This window comes from Pimephales promelas, chromosome 11, assembly GCF_988280905.1.
Source record: "Pimephales promelas chromosome 11, fPimPro1.hap1.1, whole genome shotgun sequence".
NCBI classification, from domain to species: Eukaryota; Metazoa; Chordata; class Actinopteri; order Cypriniformes; family Leuciscidae; genus Pimephales; species Pimephales promelas.
In genome coordinates this window covers 36,633,715-36,654,508 of record NC_142779.1, presented here as the reverse complement: position 1 = coordinate 36,654,508, position 20,794 = coordinate 36,633,715, and the positions used below count along the sequence as shown (strand labels likewise).

The 20,794-nt window shown below is 41.3% G+C and overlaps 2 protein-coding genes across 5 annotated transcripts in view; both read right to left on the bottom strand.

Annotated features, from left to right (window-relative positions):
• Positions 1 to 1,255: 1,255 nt before the first annotated feature.
• On the bottom strand, positions 1,256 to 8,383 carry LOC120492297 (A-type potassium channel modulatory protein KCNIP2). Its single transcript, XM_039690514.2, has 8 exons — positions 8,072 to 8,383; positions 6,761 to 6,885; positions 6,518 to 6,587; positions 4,951 to 5,021; positions 4,644 to 4,751; positions 4,434 to 4,538; positions 2,301 to 2,363; positions 1,256 to 1,776 (listed from the first exon to the last, which is right to left on the bottom strand). Exons 1-8 carry the CDS (start codon positions 8,184 to 8,186, stop codon positions 1,729 to 1,731), a joined length of 705 nt encoding a protein of 234 aa, XP_039546448.1. The 5' UTR covers positions 8,187 to 8,383; the 3' UTR covers positions 1,256 to 1,728.
• A 1,087-nt stretch (positions 8,384 to 9,470) lies between these two features.
• Positions 9,471 to 20,794, bottom strand: part of tp53bp2a (tumor protein p53 binding protein, 2a) — a 39,250-nt gene continuing 27,926 nt past the window's right edge. For 2 of the 4 annotated variants that reach the window (XM_089117363.1, XM_089117365.1), the window contains 8 exons: positions 20,568 to 20,692; positions 20,124 to 20,466; positions 17,808 to 18,538; positions 17,474 to 17,609; positions 14,802 to 14,937; positions 14,390 to 14,556; positions 11,658 to 11,857; positions 9,471 to 10,070 (listed from right to left, as the gene is read on the bottom strand). In XM_089117363.1, coding sequence (XP_088973489.1) covers positions 10,029 to 10,070; positions 11,658 to 11,857; positions 14,390 to 14,556; positions 14,802 to 14,937; positions 17,474 to 17,609; positions 17,808 to 18,538; positions 20,124 to 20,466; positions 20,568 to 20,692 — 1,880 coding nt within the window. In that variant the 3' untranslated portion in view covers positions 9,471 to 10,028. The remainder of the gene's footprint in view (positions 10,071 to 11,657; positions 11,858 to 14,389; positions 14,557 to 14,801; positions 14,938 to 17,473; positions 17,610 to 17,807; positions 18,539 to 20,123; positions 20,467 to 20,567; positions 20,693 to 20,794) is intronic. The other 2 variants (XM_089117364.1, XM_089117366.1) reach the window with 2 other exon arrangements.

Below are 20,794 nucleotides of genomic sequence, written 5' to 3'. Positions count from 1 at the left end.
CTAAAAACAAACGATTACATTACTTTAAATGAGTCCACCCCGCAAGATTACAGTTATAAACATGAACCTCATCTGAAAGGCAAAGGGGGAGGTGTTGCTGTCATTTATTGTAATATATAACTATATATAATAATAACTAAATTAGCAAGTGATATGGAGTTTTAATGACAGTACAAGGCAAGGCAAGTTTATTTATATAGCACATTTCATACACAATGGCAATTCAAAGTGCTTTACATAGAAGAAATTAAAATAATCAAAAGAAATCAGAATAATTAAAACAGTTTAGAATAAAAAATAAAAAGAAGTGCAGTAACAGTCGGACGAACAGTGGCACAGTGCTCATCCAGTAAATGCACAGCTAAACTGTAATTCTAGATCACAATAATTCTATTATTTTTTAAAGCAATTATATAAAAAAAATGACATCTTTGGAAAGTTGAATGTTCCTAAAACCTTCCTAAACCTTCCTAAAAATTAAATGGAGTAAATATATAACATCACATAAAAAAACCCACAAACAAATCCCCTGGAAATGATGGTCGTCCATTAGAATTATATAACGTGTGTATAGACGATATTACTGTTAAATGAGGAGGCCATCAACATCCTTACTGACAACACTCAGACAAAAGATAAACTATTATTAAAAAATTGGACACCTATTAAATAATGATTATGCCAGAAGTTTTTGCAAAATAACTTTATAAGAAATTCCTTTATTGTCAGATCCAGAAAGGCCTAAACCTCTTTGTGTATCTTGGCACAGTATTTGGACATTACCATATTAATATGTTATTTCTAAGAAAGTGAAAAATTATTCATAGATGTTATCATATAAATGCATGCAGCCAGATATATTCATATAAACTTTTTTGTGATACATGTACTTTTTGTAACACATCATTGGAATAGGAACAATTATTTTTTAAAGGAGAACTCTGGCGCTAAATGAACCTTTGGTCTAATAAAACATCGGTACCTAGTCAACCGTTCTCTGAGATTTGTTTTCAAGATAATCGAATGTAAAGAGTTTTATCTCTAAAAACTGTTTAGTGTATAACACTAGTACTGGGGGCATTTACTAAGTAAAGAGAAATCGCTAGTTTATACCACTAACAAGGCTCAAAATAGCCCCACACTAACACAGTAACATAATGAGGCTCCATACATGCAAAACGATGCATTGAGAACTGTGTAAGTGTACAGACCGTTTAATAAGAAGACAGTTCACTTCGCTTATACAGGAGCCATCTTAGAAAATAGTCTCGATAAGTCAAACCACGAACGTCGTGCTGAGTGATCTGAACTCTATGAAGTTCAACGAACTTCTGAACTGTATGAGCGCCGTTCGGGGATCGACTTATCGAGACTTTTTTTCATTATTATATCAATGAATAATACAGAATGAACACAGATGCAATTCACCATTCATTCTTTATTTGTACTGTACACAACAGACACACTCCTCCATCTGTCTGAAATCATGACGGTGATGAGACAGTGGACATGTGTGAATGTTTATGAACGACAATAACTTTCAATATTTCGCTGCTCTTCTTTACATTAGTGTCTCTGTCTTCAGGGAAGATGGTCACACAAATGAGTTTCTCTAGGGAGTCAAAACCTTGTGTCTCTAAGAAAAGAAATACACATACAGCAGGTCTATATGTGGAACTTCTTGATGGAGAGAGAAGAGGTTCTGCATCCACAGCCGGGCACAAACTCCTAAAAGACGCTGTCAAACAGACGCATCGACCGCATGATGTTCTCATCCTTAAATAAACAGAAAAGACAGACGAGTAATTGGCAAGAGTCGCGTTCTCCTGTGGGATATTACAGATTAACATCTGAACTGGGTTAGTTATCCTGGTGTAAGCTGTAAACCTCAAAACTGTGGGAACTTCCAGGGTGTGTTAGTAATAATCAACAGTCTCGTTCTTGTTTGTTTTTGGTCGAGTAGTTAGTTCTGCTGGCTAGTGCGTTTCCATAGTTACTCATTAGTTTTACACCTGTTCTTAGTTACGTTTATTACTTTGTGTGTATTAAGGCCCAAAGTTTCCTTTGTTTATGGTTCAGTGTCGTCTTAGTTTTCTGCATACATTTAATTCATTAAAAAAATGCAATTTACAAACAAAGTGTGGAGCATAGGCTTGCAGTATACTGGTTATTATACAATGGATGCTGTTTAATGAACTAACAATCACAGTAAGTTAAACCTGCTTTCTGGTTTGCAGTATTTTATGTCTGAATTTGTTTGTTTTGCATTCGGATGACAGAAATGAGTGATAGAGGTGAACCTTCTGACACGACTCCATGAACTCCTCAATGGTGACCACTCCATCACGGTTTCTGTCCATTTTCTGGAAAAAAAATGATCAACTTCAGGATGACTTCTTGAATCTTACATTCACAATCAAGCATTTAGCGCAAAAGCAGTTTGTCAAAGTCATAATCTTACAGTCACTTTTTTATTTTGAATACATTTTATGAATTAAACAGCTCGTAAAAATACTTTACCACTAGAGAGAATTAAAACAATCCCTTAAACATGAAAGTATTATGCAACAATTTAAGACATTTCACCTGAAGGAGTGTTTATGAATGTTTATGACTGTTGTCATTAAGTGTCATTCGGTAAATTATGACACTTTAAATGCAAAATTGACATTGTTTAAAATGTCTTTGTTATGACGACTTGACATTAACCAAGAAATCATAACCTGTTAACCTGTAGTGTGTTAACATTACATTACCCTGTCATGTGTTATGGTTGGTTTTAACTTTGGTTGTCATGACACCATTATAACTGTGACATAAATATTTTACTTGTCCTCAAGTAAAGTGGAACACATTGTACTAGTTATAAAGTTGTTATTAAGGGTTATTACACTGTCAAATGCTTTAACAACAGTGTCATTAATATTTCCCCTTACCTCAAGTAAAGTGCAACACATTGCACTAGTTATAAAGATGTCAGGTTGACAGGTAATGATTTCTTGGTTAATGTCAAGTTGTCATAACAAAGACATTTTAAACAATGTCAACTTTGCATTAAAAGTGTCATAATTTACCGAATGACACTTAATGACAACAGTCATAAACATTCATAAAGACTCCTTCATTTTCACGACAGGTGTTACGTCATGTTTATGACAGTGTCATGTCAGCCTTATGCACACCCCTTCAAATAAATGTACCCAAAATAACTTTTCTTTAAAATTGAATAAAGAATCAGATGTTTGTATTTATATGTCAGAGTTATGTTCAGTTTTCCACCCTGTGTTAATAACTATGGTTGCTGGTGCAGTTCCTCCTGTGGTTCGTTTAACTGAGTAGTGTATTTAAGCCCTGTGTTTCGTTCAGGTCTCGTTGCGGTATAGCCTACCCTGTCTGTTCTGTTCGTGTGCGCTGAGTGTTTCGTTTTTTTAATTGTTTGATTAAAACTTTATGCTCCTGTGCTCAGATCATTTCCTCGTCTTTTATTTCAACTGGATGGAGACAGAACTGAACACACTGGCTTGTTTGGATCTCCACCACCGTTTCCACTATGATGACGCCTGTGAGTGCGGTCGCCAGGAGTCGATTCTCCAGGAAGTGTTAAAGTCCCCGTGAACCGGAAGTTGCAAACGATTTTTCTCCAGTGCTGTGACGTATTTCCAAGTGAAAGGGAATATTGAACAGAGGGCAGGGTTTGACTCTAGCGCTCCTCCTCTCCATCTCTCGCTCATAGCAAACTAACGGTTTGAGGGGAGTGGTTAAGCGTTTCCCCACCCAAACTGTGAAGCCTACGTCATCAGAAAAAGAAACTTTTCAGATTTTGATTAAAGATTACCAAGGTAAAACATTTTTTAAATATATTTTTACTTGCACGGATTAATTGTTCACCACAAGACTAGTAATATGCGCTAACAAAGTAAATAAGTTCAATTTTGATTTCACGGGGACTTTAAGGAGTGGTGTGGCTACTCCTCCTCAAGGGTTCAACATCTGAGAGATGAGGAGGAAAACGGCTACCAGCGATGGACGAGTCTGAGCCCACCACGGTATCAGCGCCAGTTAGGGAGGAGACTGTGCCACGGATCATCCTGGAGCCAGAGCCGAAGAAATGTCTGAGCATGCCACATCGGCAGTCCCAGAGGGCATCTCGGTGGACTTTGAGGGGATGAAGTGGAGCCAGTTGTCGCTCTACCTGTGCCATGGACTTGGACCCTTCAGCTGTTATCTCAGTCCTCAGGCACCCGCAGTCAGTCGTCCCTCTGGGTTCAGCTGGTAAGCCTCCACCATGGCTCCACCCCTTGACTCCACTGTGGGTCTCCATCCTGCTGGATAATCCACCCTGGCTCGGCCCTGTCTGTCCTCTGTTCCTGCTCTGTGTCACCTGCCTAAGCCCCCTTTGAATTGAAATGAACTTCCGGTGTGTTTGAGTTCACCTGAAAGAAGTGTTCCACATGTTCTCTGGGAACATCGTCATGCATGGATGGATACACGTACTTCCCCATCATATCATAGATCGACTTTAGGATTTTTGTCATCTCCTGAGAGACAGAAACCACATGCACACAGATATTTATACACTGGTCGTTCTATAGGCACCGATGCGATTTATATTCATGTGAATGCTCATGACCCCACCAACAAACCTCTTTTGTGATGAATCCATCTTTATCATTGTCATAGAAGTTAAATGCCCAATTTAGCCGGTCATACATTGAGCCTCTAAGGATGAGTGACAGTCCGGCAACAAACTCCTGTAAAATGAAGAAAAATACATCTGTATTAGAGAGTGTTTGAGGTTCTTCAAATGTTCTCTGTCTCTCTTAGTTGAGTTCATGGAGAGTTTTCACCCAGATGATGATCTGAATCAAGTGTGAAGACAAACAGGACCAGGAAGAAAAACCTGGCTCTCGAATTATCATTCCAGTGTCTCAACGAAAGGCTACAGCTCACCTGAAAACTCAAACAGCCGTTCTTGTTAGTATCAAATGCCTCGAATAGGAAATGTGCATAACTGGTTGAATCTGAGAGAGAGAGAGAGAGAGAGAGAGAGAGAGAGAGAGAGAGAGGGAGGGAGAGGGAGAGGGAGAGGGAGAGGGAGAGGGAGGGAGAGAGAGAGAGAGAGAGAGAGAGAGAGAGAGAGAGAGAGAGAGAGCGAGAGAGAGACTTAGCGAAATCATTTTGATTCTAGCCCATATTTTTGTGAAGATATACTTATTTATTGTTTTGCACATGATTAGTGAATCCTCCAGCCAAGTTTGAGATCTTTGTGATTTACGTTTTTTATTCCAAACACATTTTTAGGGAAGTAAAAATAAAAATGAAAGCAAAAACGATTGTGTGTCAGTGATGTCAGAGCCTGGAGGCCTAAAGATCAGAGCCGAGGATCTAGACCTCCAGTAGATGATCAGGTTTCTCTTCTGATTCCAACGTTGCTGAATATGCCATTGTTTGTTGCTATGGTTACTGATTATGCCATTGTTTGTTGCTATGGTTACTGATTATGCCATTGTTTGTTGCTATGGTTACTGATTATGCCATTGATTGTTGCTATGGTTACTGTTTATGCCATTGTTTGTTGCTATTGTTACTGATTATGCCATTGTTTGTTGCTATGGTTACTGATTATGCCATTGTTTGTTGCTATGGTTACTGATTATGCCATTGTTTGTTGCTATGGTTACTGATTAAGCCATTGTTTGTTGCTATGGTTACTGATTATGCCATTGTTTGTTGCTATGGTTACTGATTATGCCATTGTTTGTTGCTATGGTTACTGATTATGCCATTGTTTGTTGCTATGGTTACTGATAATGCCATTGTTTGTTGCTATGGTTACTGTTCATGCCATTGTTTGTTGCTATGGTTACTGATTATGCCATTGTTTGTTGCTATGGTTACTGATTATGCCATTGTTTGTTGCTATGGTTACTGATTATGCCATTGTTTGTTGCTATGGTTACTGATTGCTTTGCGCACCTGTTTCTTAGCTGAATTTACACCATGACTTAATTATCATTATTATGATATTCCAACTTGTATAAAGCATTTACATCCTCATTGAACTCATAATTGCAGCTTGTAAACTGGGAATTTTCTGAGCACTCATTACTTGTGCCATGATCAATGTACCTTGTACCATGTACGTATCACCAGATTCAGTCGGCCGATGGTAAACACATAGTTTCCAGTTCAAGGACGTGAAAAGTTCGGAGTAAAACGTCACGTGTGGTTGTCTGGAAATTACGGTAATGATGTGCACTTGTGTTTAGTTCTCCTCTGCTATGGTCTGTACTTCAGCAAAGCTGTTATGTGGATTCTCGCCCGCTGAAAAGCCTTTGTTTTATAAATTGAAAGTAAATCTGCTGCAATTTTGATCCTCTGTGACATTAATTGATTGTTATAAACATATGCATTAATTGATTATTCACTGAAATAAAAAAGATTAACATTATATTATTAACAAAAATATGAATATATAGATGTAATCAGAAGGTATATTGGAGCAATGCTGTCTCACCTCCCTGTGGGAAGAACTGCGAGTAAATGAGTTTAAAGATGTCCTCGTCCACCACTCCACTGGGACATTCCTGAGACACACAACACCACAAACCAACTCCAACATTATACAATATACAGTGAATTAAGAATAGAATCGAAACGTAGACCAAATAGTAACCATTATTTGTTCCATATGATGGTGATATTCCCAGCTGATGAACTGGCTTTCCACATTATATTATTTAAGAAGAGGAACGCTCACATTTTTGAAGGCCCTGTAGAGGAACTGCAGCTCCGTCTTGCTGAATCGGGTCTCTTCCTGCAGCGCTTCCAGACCCTCGGGTCGATGGCAAACAAAGGTGCTTTCCACCTCTTCCTCTCTGCTCTCTGTGAGAAAAACAACCTCTCGTTAATTTTAATACATATATATATATATATATATATATATATATATATATATATATATATATATAGTTATAGTGTGGCGCCTAGTGCTTTAGTGATAAATCAATCTTACTTTCAAAATATGCAATATTAGGTGCAAAGTAATTCATGTATAAAACATAATAACTAGTATAGTTATTAGTTAATAATATAATAATAACATGTAAATAATAGCATAATAACTCCTTGCTGCCAGCTGGTGGCGCTATGACTGTGAACCACAACAGTAACATCCATGTGATCAGCCTTTATGAGCAAACACACAACACCAATCTGATCCAAATCAGACAATGCTCTCAGAAGATGTGTGACTCTTCCAGTTTCCCATTTTTGCCATTAATTTAATCCATCGCCATGGCAAAACCATTTAAGATATCAAAAATGTGTTTGCAATATTACATCTTCAATGTCTTGGGGTTATCTGTACCAAGTTTGATGAGAATCGCATGAATCCCCTTGGAGGAGTATTTTAAAAAATACATAGACTGTAATTTTCAAATTCTCAAATGGCTCAATTAGAGACAAATTGTCCGACTTCCTGTTGGTCGGAGCTAATGCCTTAAATTTTGAAAATGATCAAGCTTGATGAAATCAATATATTTTTATATATATATATATATATATATATATATATATATATAGTTTCAGCCATGTCATCAGCCATGTCTTGACGTTATTCTGACCAAGTCTGAAGTGAAGAGGACGATTTCCTGCTGCCAGTTGGTGGCGCTATGACTGTGAATTACAATAGTCACATCAGACAGTCTATGTGACCAAACATACAGCTCAAGTTTGATCTAAACTCAATGCATGCACACACAACCTGTTTCACTTGCATGATAGTGTATCACAGATTCCACAATAAATATAACACTGATAATGACCATAAATGTGTCTTAATCATCAGATCCTCATATTAGAGTGATTTCTGGAGGGTCATGTGACACTGAAGACTGGAGTAATGATCACAGGAATAAATTACATTTACTGTATATTCACATAGAGAACAGATGATTCACACTGGAGTAATATTACACTGATTTTACAGTTTTTTTTACTTTGGTAAGTCTTTCAAAAACACGACTTAAATTATTTCAAACTTGAACAAACACAGACTTCCGCCTCTCACCTCCTCCACGAAGCCAGCAGTAGAGCGGGAAGAAGGAGAGCAGCATCAGCACATACAGCGGTCCTCCTTTCTCCTCGGGCAGCAGGAGATCCAAGCCTGTGTGTCCCTGTGCCATGCTGTCCTCAACCTGTGTGTGTGTGAGCCTCCCTTCCAAAAGCACACCCACACACTCCAACCGCTTTCCACGGCTCTTTCTTTACATCATGACGCTTGTAGAGCAACAAAAGCCTGCATTAGTAATTCATCAGCTGTTTTCACAGTCACACAGGACTGGAGAACACAGTCGCCTTCTGGCCGTCCGTTATCATCGTGATCATGTGTAAACATTGACTACTTCCACTGAGAAATACTCAAAACCAGCCGCCATCCCAGCATGCATCGAAACAAAGTAGTGTGGTTGGTGTGTATTCTAAGGAAAATATCAAAAATCGATAAAAGTGTGTTTTACAGAATACAGTATTATTGAGTCCAATTACCTTCATACTGGAGTGAGACTGAACTCACACCTGAACATACAGGACTCACAGATGTGGAAAAGGCTACATAACAAACATATATATATATATATATATATATATATATATATATATATATATATAAATATATATATATATATATATATATATATATGAAGAGTTCAGATGCAAAAGCCTCTAAATGCCATTTGAAATTTTCTTCTTTAATGATGATTTTTATCAAACTTGTATATTTAAGTTCAGTAATTTCACTTAAATGACAATTAATAGGTAATTATCATTGCCATTTAAGTGAAATCACTGAACTTAAATTTACAAGTTTGATAAAAATCATCATTAAAGAAGAAAATTTCAAATGGCATTTAGAGGCTTTTGCATCTGAACTCTTCATATGTACTGTATAAATACACGGATTCATCACATTTGTCAGTATCTTAACACTCCAGGTTTGATTTCATGGCTGTTTAACCCTCTGGTTGTGTTCGGGGCATGATGACACAGAGAGGATTGTCCAATCGTTTTACTGATACGTTTTTGCCCACATTGCAACACTTGTGATGTTCACGCTTATAAATCTCTCGTTATGCTTCATCATCACCAAATATTGGATTCAGTCTTTTAGACAAGTTGTTTTCTTTCAATTAGGACCGCTTTTATATTTATTTTTTGGAAATTATCAATCGTAGGCCTTATTTATCTGAGCGAACACACCTCAGTTTTGGAGTGAAAAGTGTTATTTTGAAAATGATGAAATTTTTTTTCACTGTTTATCTCTAGTGCGCTTTAATATTTAACCAGGAAGTTTGTTTTGAAATGTCTTAATTTTGCACAAAATGACAGTCACACTCTGATAATCAGAGAAACAGTGTTGAGTCTGAGCTCTCGGTGTGGACACAGACACAGTTACACACTTCACTCACGACAACTGTTCAGTGGCTTTTTATTCTTTGATCACGTTAAAATTCACCTCCAGCTGGTTTGTCAAATAACAGAGTCTAAAGATGTAAAAAAACATGGTTGTTTGCTGAACAGAAGAAAGGAATGCATAATAAAATCTTAAGTCTCGATTAACTTTCATAGTCAAGACAGAAATTCACGGTAATAACCCCACTTTCCCAGCATGCTTCAACAAATACATTTACATTTCAGTTCATATGACAAAAACATCAAAATATTGTCCAAGATCGGCTTGTCTCCAAAAATCCTTCAATAAAGCACGGAATACAAAATATACAGGCCAAAATAGCCTGTGAAAATATATTTAAGTGAAAAAAGTCTTGATATACAAATATAAAGTTCATTCTATTCAGCTAATTCTACTCAATCATATTGTGCAAAGAGACAGAAAGAATGAGAATCACAGTAACATCCAACAGGACTGAAGTAAAAGCGTGATGAAGAGGTTCACTAGCACTGATGATGATGATGATTGATGAAGAGGTTCACTAGCGCTGATGATGATTGATGAAGTCTTCGCTCAGTTACGCCAGACTCCTGTGCCGAGGTTTGATTCTGGGATACAACTGTTGAGGGAGACGAGAAAACGATTATAACAGTTTCTTTGGCTTTAAGGCCCGCACACACCGGGACGAATATCAGCGCGCGTTATTCGTCAGCGTTTTTCAACACGTTTTTTGTGTTCGCACCCAAGAGATTTTCGCTGACGATGAGCCGAGTGAACATGCAATTTCATTCCCTGACATTAGATGGCGCCAATTTGCTCTGCAATACAACTCTATATCAGTTCTAGAACACCTATCACACCAACGAGAACAGCAGATCTACATTCATCTCGCCTCGCATCTTCCTCGTCTTATTTCTTCCTGGCAGTGTAGACGGCGACGCTACTTGGTTGTATTTTACTGTAACTTCAGAAGCTTCAGAAGGCGTTTTTTTAAAAATTACGGTTTTAAGCATGGCGTTTTCTACGTTGGTGTGCACAGTCACATTGGCGCCCTTTGTTTAGTCACGAGGCGTTAAATGTGTTGTTCCCAGTGTGTGCCTTACGCATTTACACGGAAACAACCAAGGTTTACATTTACATTTAGCTGACGCTTTTATCCAAAGCGACTTACAATTGCTCTATATGTCAGAGGTCACATGCCTCTGGAGCAACTAGGGGTCAAGTGTCTTGCTCAGGGTCACATTGGTGTCTCACAGTGGATTCGAACCTGAGTCTCTCACACCAAAGGCATGTGTCTTACCCACTGCGCCATCACAGGAGAGTGGGTTCAGGGAGAGTGATCAGCTGTTCATAATTGGGCGAAACCACAAACGGGGAAGACGATTACTAAGCAGAGTTTGTCGCACTGATAGTGGAGGCGATTTCCCTGGCTAAGGGTCATGCGCCCCCAGCTGTTTACATGCACACTCAACAAGGGGGATGTCAACTTCGTGGGTTCTCTTTAAAAGAGTCACGATACAGGAGATTCGCGGAGTGGCGAGTTGGCGAGGTTTTATATGCTGGATGTTACAGCTCAAACTGTAGCACATGCAGTAATGAGCGTAGTAGTCCAGCCTGGAGGCGGTGGTGTGGATGGCAGGAGACTTTGAGGCAGGTTATCAGGGAATACGGGAGTTAGACTATCCCATAGTGAGACACCGAAACGTATGCTTGAAAGAGAACTATTGAACTGCATTAAACTGCGGTTCATCGACTGGCCACTAGAGACAGGCTGCAAAAAAGAGTCAATCCCATAAACCCTCATGTTAAAATGCCCAACTTTACAGCAGAAAAACACGTTTACAGCCTATGCAATAAGTGGTTTAGCTCTATATAGCTAATTTTGCCCTAAAACATGATATAACTCATGTTTAAATTATATAAAGCCTTAAAGTTGTGCATAATTAAGGGCGTGGCCACTCGAATGACAGGTGGATTGTAGCTGATGTCACTACTAGCCATTTGTCTGCTAGCATTAGCGCCACCTCAGCTATTCCGCCTCGCTGCACATTTTCATTAATCCGGGAGTGACGAAAAGGCTTCAGAAATGCTCTTCAGAAACATTCTGGTGACGTCACAGACCTTATTGTTGTACAGTCTATGTTCTCTACTCCAGCGTGGGAGAGTGTGTGTGTGTGTGAGTGAGTGTGTGTGTGGTGTCACTCACCCCCAGCAGGTTTCGGGGTGCGTACCCCTCTCTGTTGCCCATGCGCACCCACCACCACTCGGTCTCGTCCTCGTCCTCCCTGCGGACCACACTCATGCTGTCGCCCTCTCTGAAGCTCAGCTCGTCCTCCTCCTCGCTCTCGTAGTCCCACAGGCCGTACACCACGCCTCGGTTCATGATGCCCATCTTCTCCTGCACGCCTGAGAACACACGAGAACACAGCGGTCACACACACATCGCTGAGGACGCTTGAGTTGAGTTTATAAGCGTCATATACTAGCAACAAACAGAAGTTTAGCCTCCATGTAATCAGGCTGGATTTGAGGGGTTTTCTCAGACCCTGAGTTGTGCTGGTATTGTGGTACGAGTCTCTGAAATCAGCTATTACAGACTCAGAGCGGGCTCCTACATCTAAGATCTGTTTTCTGTCGATGCATGAACAAAACTTCATGAAACATTTGTTGCACGCCTGCCATTCAATAATCACAATAATCTTTGTGCTTTGTTACTTTTAATATGCAGCACTTGATAAAATAGTGTTGTCTCATGTTACTTGCAGAAAATCAAGAAAAACAAGAGATTCAATAAGACTAACAGTGTATATAACAACAATTTGTTTTTGTCGATGAATGTATCCAAACAGTTGCTCACTTGCCTAATAAAACACGTAATATATTAAAAGCGTATTTTGTGTTTCTCCATCTAATTTTCTCCTCCTACATCGCTGTTTCTTTTTTGTAAAGGGCGTTTGACTTAGTTTTTGCACATTCCCCTTCGGAGGACATCCCGCTTGACCTTTCACCCTGATTGCGTAACGTGCGTCGCATCACAGCTCAAGCAAGACCAGCATTAGCGGTTAAAGTATATACACCGCGTTCCAAATTATTATGCAAATGATATTTTACACTGATTTTCCTAAATAGTCAATGCAAATGACAGTCAGTATAATTTTCCAGTCACCAACCACTAGGGTATAAGTTGAATTTCATAGAACAAAACACCCAACGAAAACAGTATTTTTTGAAAAAATAAAAAACTCAAAATGCACTGTTCCAAATTATTATGCACAAAAGAGTTTGAAAACATTTTATTGGTTGTAAAGAACTGAGAATGGTAATATGATGAATTTGCAGCATTAGGAGGTCAAATTTAATGAAATCAAAAGCTATTTCAATCAAACTCATCTTAACAGGGCAAGTTACATGTTAACCTTGGACCCCTCCTTTGATATGACCTTCACAATTCCTGTATCCATTGAAGTTGGGAGTTTATGGAGATTTCTGCTTGAAAATCTTTTCACGATGTCAGAATAGCCTTCCAGAGGTCTTTTGCTTGAGGATGCTCCAAAGGTTCTCAATAGGGTTGAGGTCAGTGTGGGGGCCACTCCAAGAGTTTATCTCCTTTTTTGCCCATAGCAGCCAATAACACAGAATTATTTTTTGCTGCATGAGATGGTGCATTGTCATGAATGACAATAATTTTGCTACGGAAGGCATGGTTCTTCTTTTTGTACCATGGAAGAAAGTGAGAAGAAGAAAGTCAGAAACTCTGGATGCATTGCAGAGGGCATTTTCACACCTTCAGGGACGCTAAAGGGACCTACCAGCTCTCTCCCCATGATTCCGACCCAAAACATGACTCCGCCTCCTCCTTGCTGACGTCGCAGCCTTATTGGGACATGGTGGCCATCCACCAACCATCCACTACTCCATCCATCTGCGCCATCCAGGGTTGCACGGCACTCATCAGTAAGCAAGACTATTTAAAAATTAGTCTTCATGTATTTCTGGGCCCACTGCAACGTTTCGGCTTGTAAGTATTGGTTAGGGGTGGCAGAATAGTAGGTTTATGTACAACTGCAAGCCCTGGAGGATCCTACACCTTGAGGTTTGCGGGACTCCAGAGGCCCCAGCATCTTCAAATACCTGTTTGCTGCTTTGTAATGGCATTATAGCAGTGCTCTCCTAAATCCGATGCATTTGTCTGGCAGTAACCTTCCTCATTATGCCTTTTTCTGTACAAACCCATCTGTACTCTGAATCAGCCACAAATCTCTTCACAGTACATTGATCATGCTTACATTTTCGTGAACTATCTAAAGTTTTCATACCTTGTCCAAGGCACTGCACTATTTAACTCTTTTCCGCAACAAAGAGATCCTTTTTCTTTCCCATATTGCTTGAAACCTGTGGCCTGCTTAATAATGTGGAACATCCTTCTTAAGTAGTTTTCCTTTAATTGGGCTCACTTTGCAAACTACTTATCACAGGTGTCTGAGATTTTTTTCCGTGATCCAAAGAACTTGGAGACACAATACTATCCATGAGTTTGATTATAAAACTAAATATTACATTTTTATGACACTTATTTCCAATTTGCATAATAATTTGGAACGCGGTGTAAATGTGTGTTTTGTTGTAAATGGTTTGTCTAGATCAGACTCTTATTCCTCGGCTGGATCGTGTCGAGACTTTGAAGCTGCACTGAAACTCACATTTGACCTTCGACCCCATTGAAGTCACTATATGGAGAAACATCCTGGAGTGTGTTCCTCAAAAACCTGTTTCTTTCCCACTGAAGGATGAACGTCATGAACATCTTGGAGTAAATGATCAAGAAGTGTTAATTCTGAAGCAAACTCCTCCTGTAACTCCACTGTAAATGAGCCCATGAGTGGTGCAGGTCGACCCGCAGTGCCTGAGTGTGTGTGTGTGTGTGTGTGTGTAACGCACCGTAGAGGAACTGCGAGCACTGTGTGTATCCCTCCTCCATCTCCTCACACTTGTCCGCTGCCGTCTGCATGTCGCTGTAGGTCATGGCGAACACTGCGGCCCCAGACTCCACCAGGAACTTACACACCGACACGTTATTACAGGAGGCCGCGCAGTGCAGGGGAGTCCTGGAACACACACACACACACACACACACACACACACACACACACACGCAGGGTTACGGCATGAACACACTCTCACACACAAAGTTATGGCTGAAACACACTCTCACACACACACGGTCACGTAGAGTCTGTGTGTACTCTCTCTGGGTGTGTGTGAGGGATATACTCAGATTGCACATCGTAAAAACAACAATCAGGATCTCCATCGCACAGGCCGGTGTGTGTGTGTGTGAAGCGTGTCTCACCATCCGTCGCTGTCCGCCGCGTTCACACTGACTCCGTACTGAACCAGGAACCTCACGATCTCGGTGTGACCGGCACACACAGCGTTGTGGAGCGCAGTGATGCCCTCGTCGTTCGGCTGACTCGGGTCCTCCACCTGATGGGGCGACACACACACACACACACATTACTGTCAGGTTCTGTCACTACGGCAACCCTCTACAACACCAGTAAATCACTCGCGTAGGCGACTCAATGATGTCTATCATTGGCTGATGACCTCTCTGTGCCGCTGCCAGGTGAGCTCGCTATTTCAGGATCCGGCCGGGTATTAGCAGACACGGTTAAACTGGAGATGGACCAGATGGTTGGCATGGTAACCGGCGGCCCACTTCAGAGTGCAACAAACGGACATGAACGAACATGTTCAGACGCTACGGCCTCCTTCATGCTAATCAACGTCTGTTTATAAAGGTTTACATCCGTGTTATCACAACAGGACAGTTCTTACACACCGGACGCGAATAGCGCGTCAAATTCGCGTCTACCGCATCTAGTTTGACGCTTGACCACTTTGTGTTAATTCACGCGTCAAGAGTGAAACTGACGCGCGTAAAACAAACGTAATTTCTCGTATATTAAAATAAAGTTTTGAGTGATAAAATATTTGCTTTGTTGTGCGTTAGAACCACACAGGTATGTAGTCATATTACAAAATAATTAATTGAAGCATCCAGATCCTTCACCAGGTGAGCAAGCAGCAGGCTCCTGATTGGTTAACGCGGCATGAATTTGACGTCAAAGTTCAGATTTTTCAACTCGGGTGTCAAACGCGTGAATGCACAAATAGCACTAACGAAATCATTCGCGCTTAACGTGCCAGACGCTCAATTCGCACTATTCGCACCGCAGGAATTTTTTACGAACGTAACGCGTCTTTGCATTGACTTAACATTGAAATCACTCGTGCCTGACACGCTATTCGCATCCTGTTTGAACGCACCACGCGTCCTGTTAATACGCTTTAACACACACCATGTGCGTTGATAAGTGGACAGCATTGCTGAGTATTTCCTCCTTAAAACCAGGGTTGCCGCGGTGAGGAAAATTTCCCACCGGTTAATCGACGTGTGACAACACCGGTAATCCCGGTGTCACCGTGGAGGGCGGGGCGGGGGGGGTTAAATAGCTTTTAAATGCGTGCGCGTTATACTTTCACTTTCGAAATAAGCGTCAATTGCTTGAATGGACAAAAAAAAACAACTCGCCGATAATAAAACTTTTATTTATAGACTTTTATTAGCATAACGAACGAATAAAAATAACCCCATGCATAGGCTGAAAAAAGTGAAAATCGGCAAAATGTGGGCCCAAACAAATAAGAACCATAAAACGTTTATTAACGAATAAGAAAATAAAATAGGCCTAAATAAATTACACAAAGTTTAAATGAGATAAAACCAATTAAAAAGAGACGAATATAAAATAAAAACTTCAAAACGGACCTTAGCCTACATAAATGACATACTTTCACTTTCGAAATAAGCGTCAATTGCAATTCAGCGTCAATTGCTGGAATGGACAAAAAAAAAACAACTCGCTGACAATAAACTTTTATTTAGACAGCACTTTTATTAGAATAATAAACGAATAAAATATAGACAGAACTTTTATTAGTATAACGAACGAATAAAAATAACCCCATGCATAGGCTGAAAAAAGTGAAAATCGGCAAACTGTGGGCCCAAAAAAAATAAAACGTTTATTAACGAATAAAAAAAAACAAAACAGGCCTAAATAAATTAAACAAAGTTTAAATAAGATAAAACCAAATACAAAAGAGACGAATATAAAATAAAAACTTTAAAAAGGACCTTAGCCTACATAAATGACAGCACTCTAAAAAAAAGTAAAACACTATAAATTGGCATTTATTAACATTAATATATATTGGCCAAAATATTGCCAAACAGGCGCTTTTGCATTGCGTTTTGACACCAAATCTTCCGCCATTATCTTGCTTTTCTGTAATTTGACTCGTTCTCGTCTCCACACGTGCTAAATGGAATCCTGATGCTTGCTGATCTGTGACGTGACGGCACGCGTTGCGCAGTTCATTTTTAATTATAATGCTCTCTTCAGAACTAAATAATTGAAAATTATTATTTTTAATTAATTCAAATAAATATTTTAGCAAAAACGAATACTTTAAAAAAAAAAAGTCAAGACATCGCGGTGTCACGGTGGGAAAGTGATGTCACCGGTGATGGGGCTTAAAACCGGTAACACCGTCAACACCGTCTATCGCGGCAAGCCTACTTAAAACTGCAGTGAACCAAAGACAGTCTCAAAAACACGCTGTGAAATCGCTGGTGTTTCTGACGTCACAAACCACCTTGTAACCAATCAGATCAACGTGTGATCGACAACCAGTGGATCTCTGAGTGAATGAGTGAGCGGAGGTGGGGCTGATTTGCATATTCATAGAGCTGCACATACTAAATAAGGCGAGGGTGTCGAGTTACATTCAAGATAACATTATTTCAAAGAAATTAAAGTTTTAAGGGTTTAATGATTGACTACAGGGGGATTTTAATGATTCCACACGTTTGACCAGCAATGTATAATAAAACACTAATAATCAATCAGACACACCGTCCATCTTCAGGTTTAAAGTGTGAAATGCAACTTTCCTCGTGAATGATGCGCTGCACCAGATCCAGCTCTCCCTCCAGAGACGAGTCCAGCAGGAGAGCCAGAGGATTGAAGTGCACTCTCATGCTGTGCTCGATGCGCTCCGATCCGGCCTTGCGCAGGTTCGTCCTCTTCCCCTGCACACACAACACACACAAGTCTCAAACTAACATGCATTGCATTGCAGGTCCGGAAGTTATCCAGGAAAGGCTGCAGCTCAAACACAATTAACTGAATCGATTGGGATTGAATTTCACTGCAAACCTGTGAATCGAAATCTTTGTAACTGAATTGAAATGTGTGCCAATATCAAGTGTTCGCTGGACAAGACTTACGGGTGGAAAGCGAACCTGTCCGGTGACCTCCGGGGGCTTCATGCTGAAGGTGTCTTCTGGGGGCTCCTGCTCGGCTCCGCTGGGATAGGGAGGAGGAGGATACGGAGGGAAGTCTTCAATGGGGATCTCAGCAGGAGGAGGAGGAGGAGGAGGGCTGGCCGGCTGAGGAGGTGGAGGGGAGATCGCGTCGAGGGGTTGTGGAGCCGGAGGTGGAGGGGGGATCGCAGCGTGGGGTTGTGGAGCCGGGTGTGGAGGCGGCGGCGGCGGAGGAGGAGGGACGTTCTCTGCTTCGGTTTCTGACGGTTTCGGCCCCTGGAGTGACGCTCCCTCAGCTCCTGCTGGCGCCTCCTTCTCCTCGTCTCCCACAGGACTCGCTGTGGTCTCCATCGCGGCCAGAGTGGTCTTCTGGTACAGGAGCTTCTGAATGTTGGGGCCGCCGGGGCCCTCGGGCTCCGTGATGGAGCTGCGCTTCTTCAGGGGTCGCGGCGCGTTGTACAGTCTCTTGCGGAGAGCCTCCAGGTCCACGTCGCTCTGGTGGCGGTAGGGGTTCGAGATGAAGGGCAGGAGCTTGGTGGGACTGAGGGGTCTGGGAGTGCGCTCGGGCTCCTGGGTTTCGGGAGCGGGACTGTGGTCCTTCTCCACCTCGGGGGCACTGGGCGGGTCCAGGTACGGGTTCTCGGGGAGCTGGTTTTGAGACGGCTGGCCTGTGGACGTCATTGGCTTCCCGTAAACTACATGAACAGGAATACGATGAAAAATAAATAAATAAATTAACAGTGTTAAAGGTGCAGTGTGTAAGTTTTAGCAGCATCTAGTGGTGAGGTTGTGAATTACACCCAACAGGCGTTACGGAACATGTGGATGTAAGCGGACTGTCAATTGGCTGTCCATGTTTTTCGTTCATCAGCTGGATAAAATCATAATATTCATAGTGTATAATGGCAAGCTAGATGAACGCTTTGATATGCTTCAAGCGAAATCTTGAATTAACCCGTGTGATGTCATTTTGAACAAATCAGGCCAAAACAAAGTTCAAATTGGGAGTTCATATCCAGATCTTTATGGTAAAGTTCGCTTTGGCGGGTAAACGCATATGAACTCCCATTGGTCAGTGTGTTGATGATGTAATAGGTGGGTGTGGCTCTAAGCTGTAAATCTCCATTTCTTCAGCTCAGACGCGAGTGAAATCACGAACACACTGGATTAACTGCTAAATGACGTCCTGGTTGAAAACAGGCCTGACTAGGGCTGGGAATCTAAAATATACTTGACAACAGGAATCGGATACTTGTGTAAAACTGAAATGTCGATTCCTTTGTTAACATTTCAATATGACAATTCCAGCGTGAGAGACTCTGTCGTCTGTTCTCATGTGTGTCAGTATGATGGATGCGTGCAGCTCTTAAAGGAGTAGTTCACTTTTGAAAAAACTTTTGCTGATAATTTACTCACCCCCATGTCATCCAAGATGTCCATGTCTTTCTTTCCTCAGTCGAAAAGAAATTAAGGTTTTTGATGAAAACATTCCAGGATTTTTCTCCATATAATGGACTTCAATGGGGTCCAAACAGTTCAAGGTCCAAAAGACAGTTTCAGTGCCAACTGTTCAAAGGGCTTTAAACAACACCAGACGATGAATAAGGGTCTTATCATGCGAAACGATCGCTTATTTCAAAGCTTATTCCAAAAATGTAACTTTTCTAAGGACAAATGCTAGCCTTGCTCTATTCTGTGAGGCGCGTTTGTAACGTCACGTAATACGTAATTACGTTCAAAAGGTAACGGGCGACGTAGCCGGAAGTACAGAATCAAAATCGTCCGACATCGTTGTTTTACCTTTTAATTCCTTTTTTTTTGTAAACGGCGTTTGAGTTAGTTTGCACGTTCAACCTATGCGTTCAACTTGTAAACACTGACTCTGTACTTCCGGCTACGTCGCCCGTGACCTTTTGAACGTAATTACGTATTACGAGACGTTACAAACGCGCCTCACAGAATAGAGCAAGGCTAGCATTTGTCCTTAGAAAAGTGACATTTTTGGAATAAGTTTTGAAATAAGCGATCGTTTCGCATGATAAGACCCTTATTCATCATCTGGTGTCGTTTAAAGACATTTGAAGCTGCACTGAAACTGTTATTAACTGTCTTTTGGACCTTGAACCGTTTGGTTCCCATTGAAGTCCATTATATGGAGAAAATCCTGGAATGTTTTCATCAAAAACCTTCATTTCTTTTCGACTGAAGAAAGAAAGACATCTTGGATGACATGGGGGCGAGTAAATTATAAGCAAATGTTTTTTTCAAAAGTGTACTCACCGCTGATGAAGTTGCTGCCGCGGGTCTGCGCTCGGCCCAGCGCTCCCGTCACGCCCTGCTGCGTGTACATGCTGTAGATGGAGCTGGTGGCCAGCATCTGGGGCTTCAGCAGGACCTCTTTGACCCCGGGAGGGTCGGGGGTGAAGGGGTGTACGGTGGCGGCCGGGGGAGCCTCGGGCTTCGAGGGGAGGGGTAGAGTACTGCCCTGTGCTAAAGCATGCTGGGAACCGGTGGGCGGCTGCGGGCTGGGCTTACTCTTGCCTGGGAAGGTCCCGGCGTTCAGGCCCGTCTTGGGTTTACTGGGAACCGGAGGAGGAACCTTGACCGTGTTCTTGACGGCGTTCTGAGAGTCGAGAAACATCAGTGTCACTTTTTAAACATCGACCTGACGGCGTCGGCATACTGAGATGACGAGAACATGTGCACTACAGGCCAAACTTGTACCTGTGCGTCTCTGGCGAGGTCTTCGCTGCTCTGGTTCTTGCGTAGAGAAGCTGCAGGCGCTTCGATGGACTCGAACATGGAGGCCGGCCGCACCCTGGGGTCCCGCTTCTGCACCTCGGCTTTATCTGGAGAACAAAACACGGGTCTCAACTCACAATACACACGTCCAACGGGCCGTCTACACTGTACACCTCTTACTTATACTTTATTCATTTATTTTAAATATT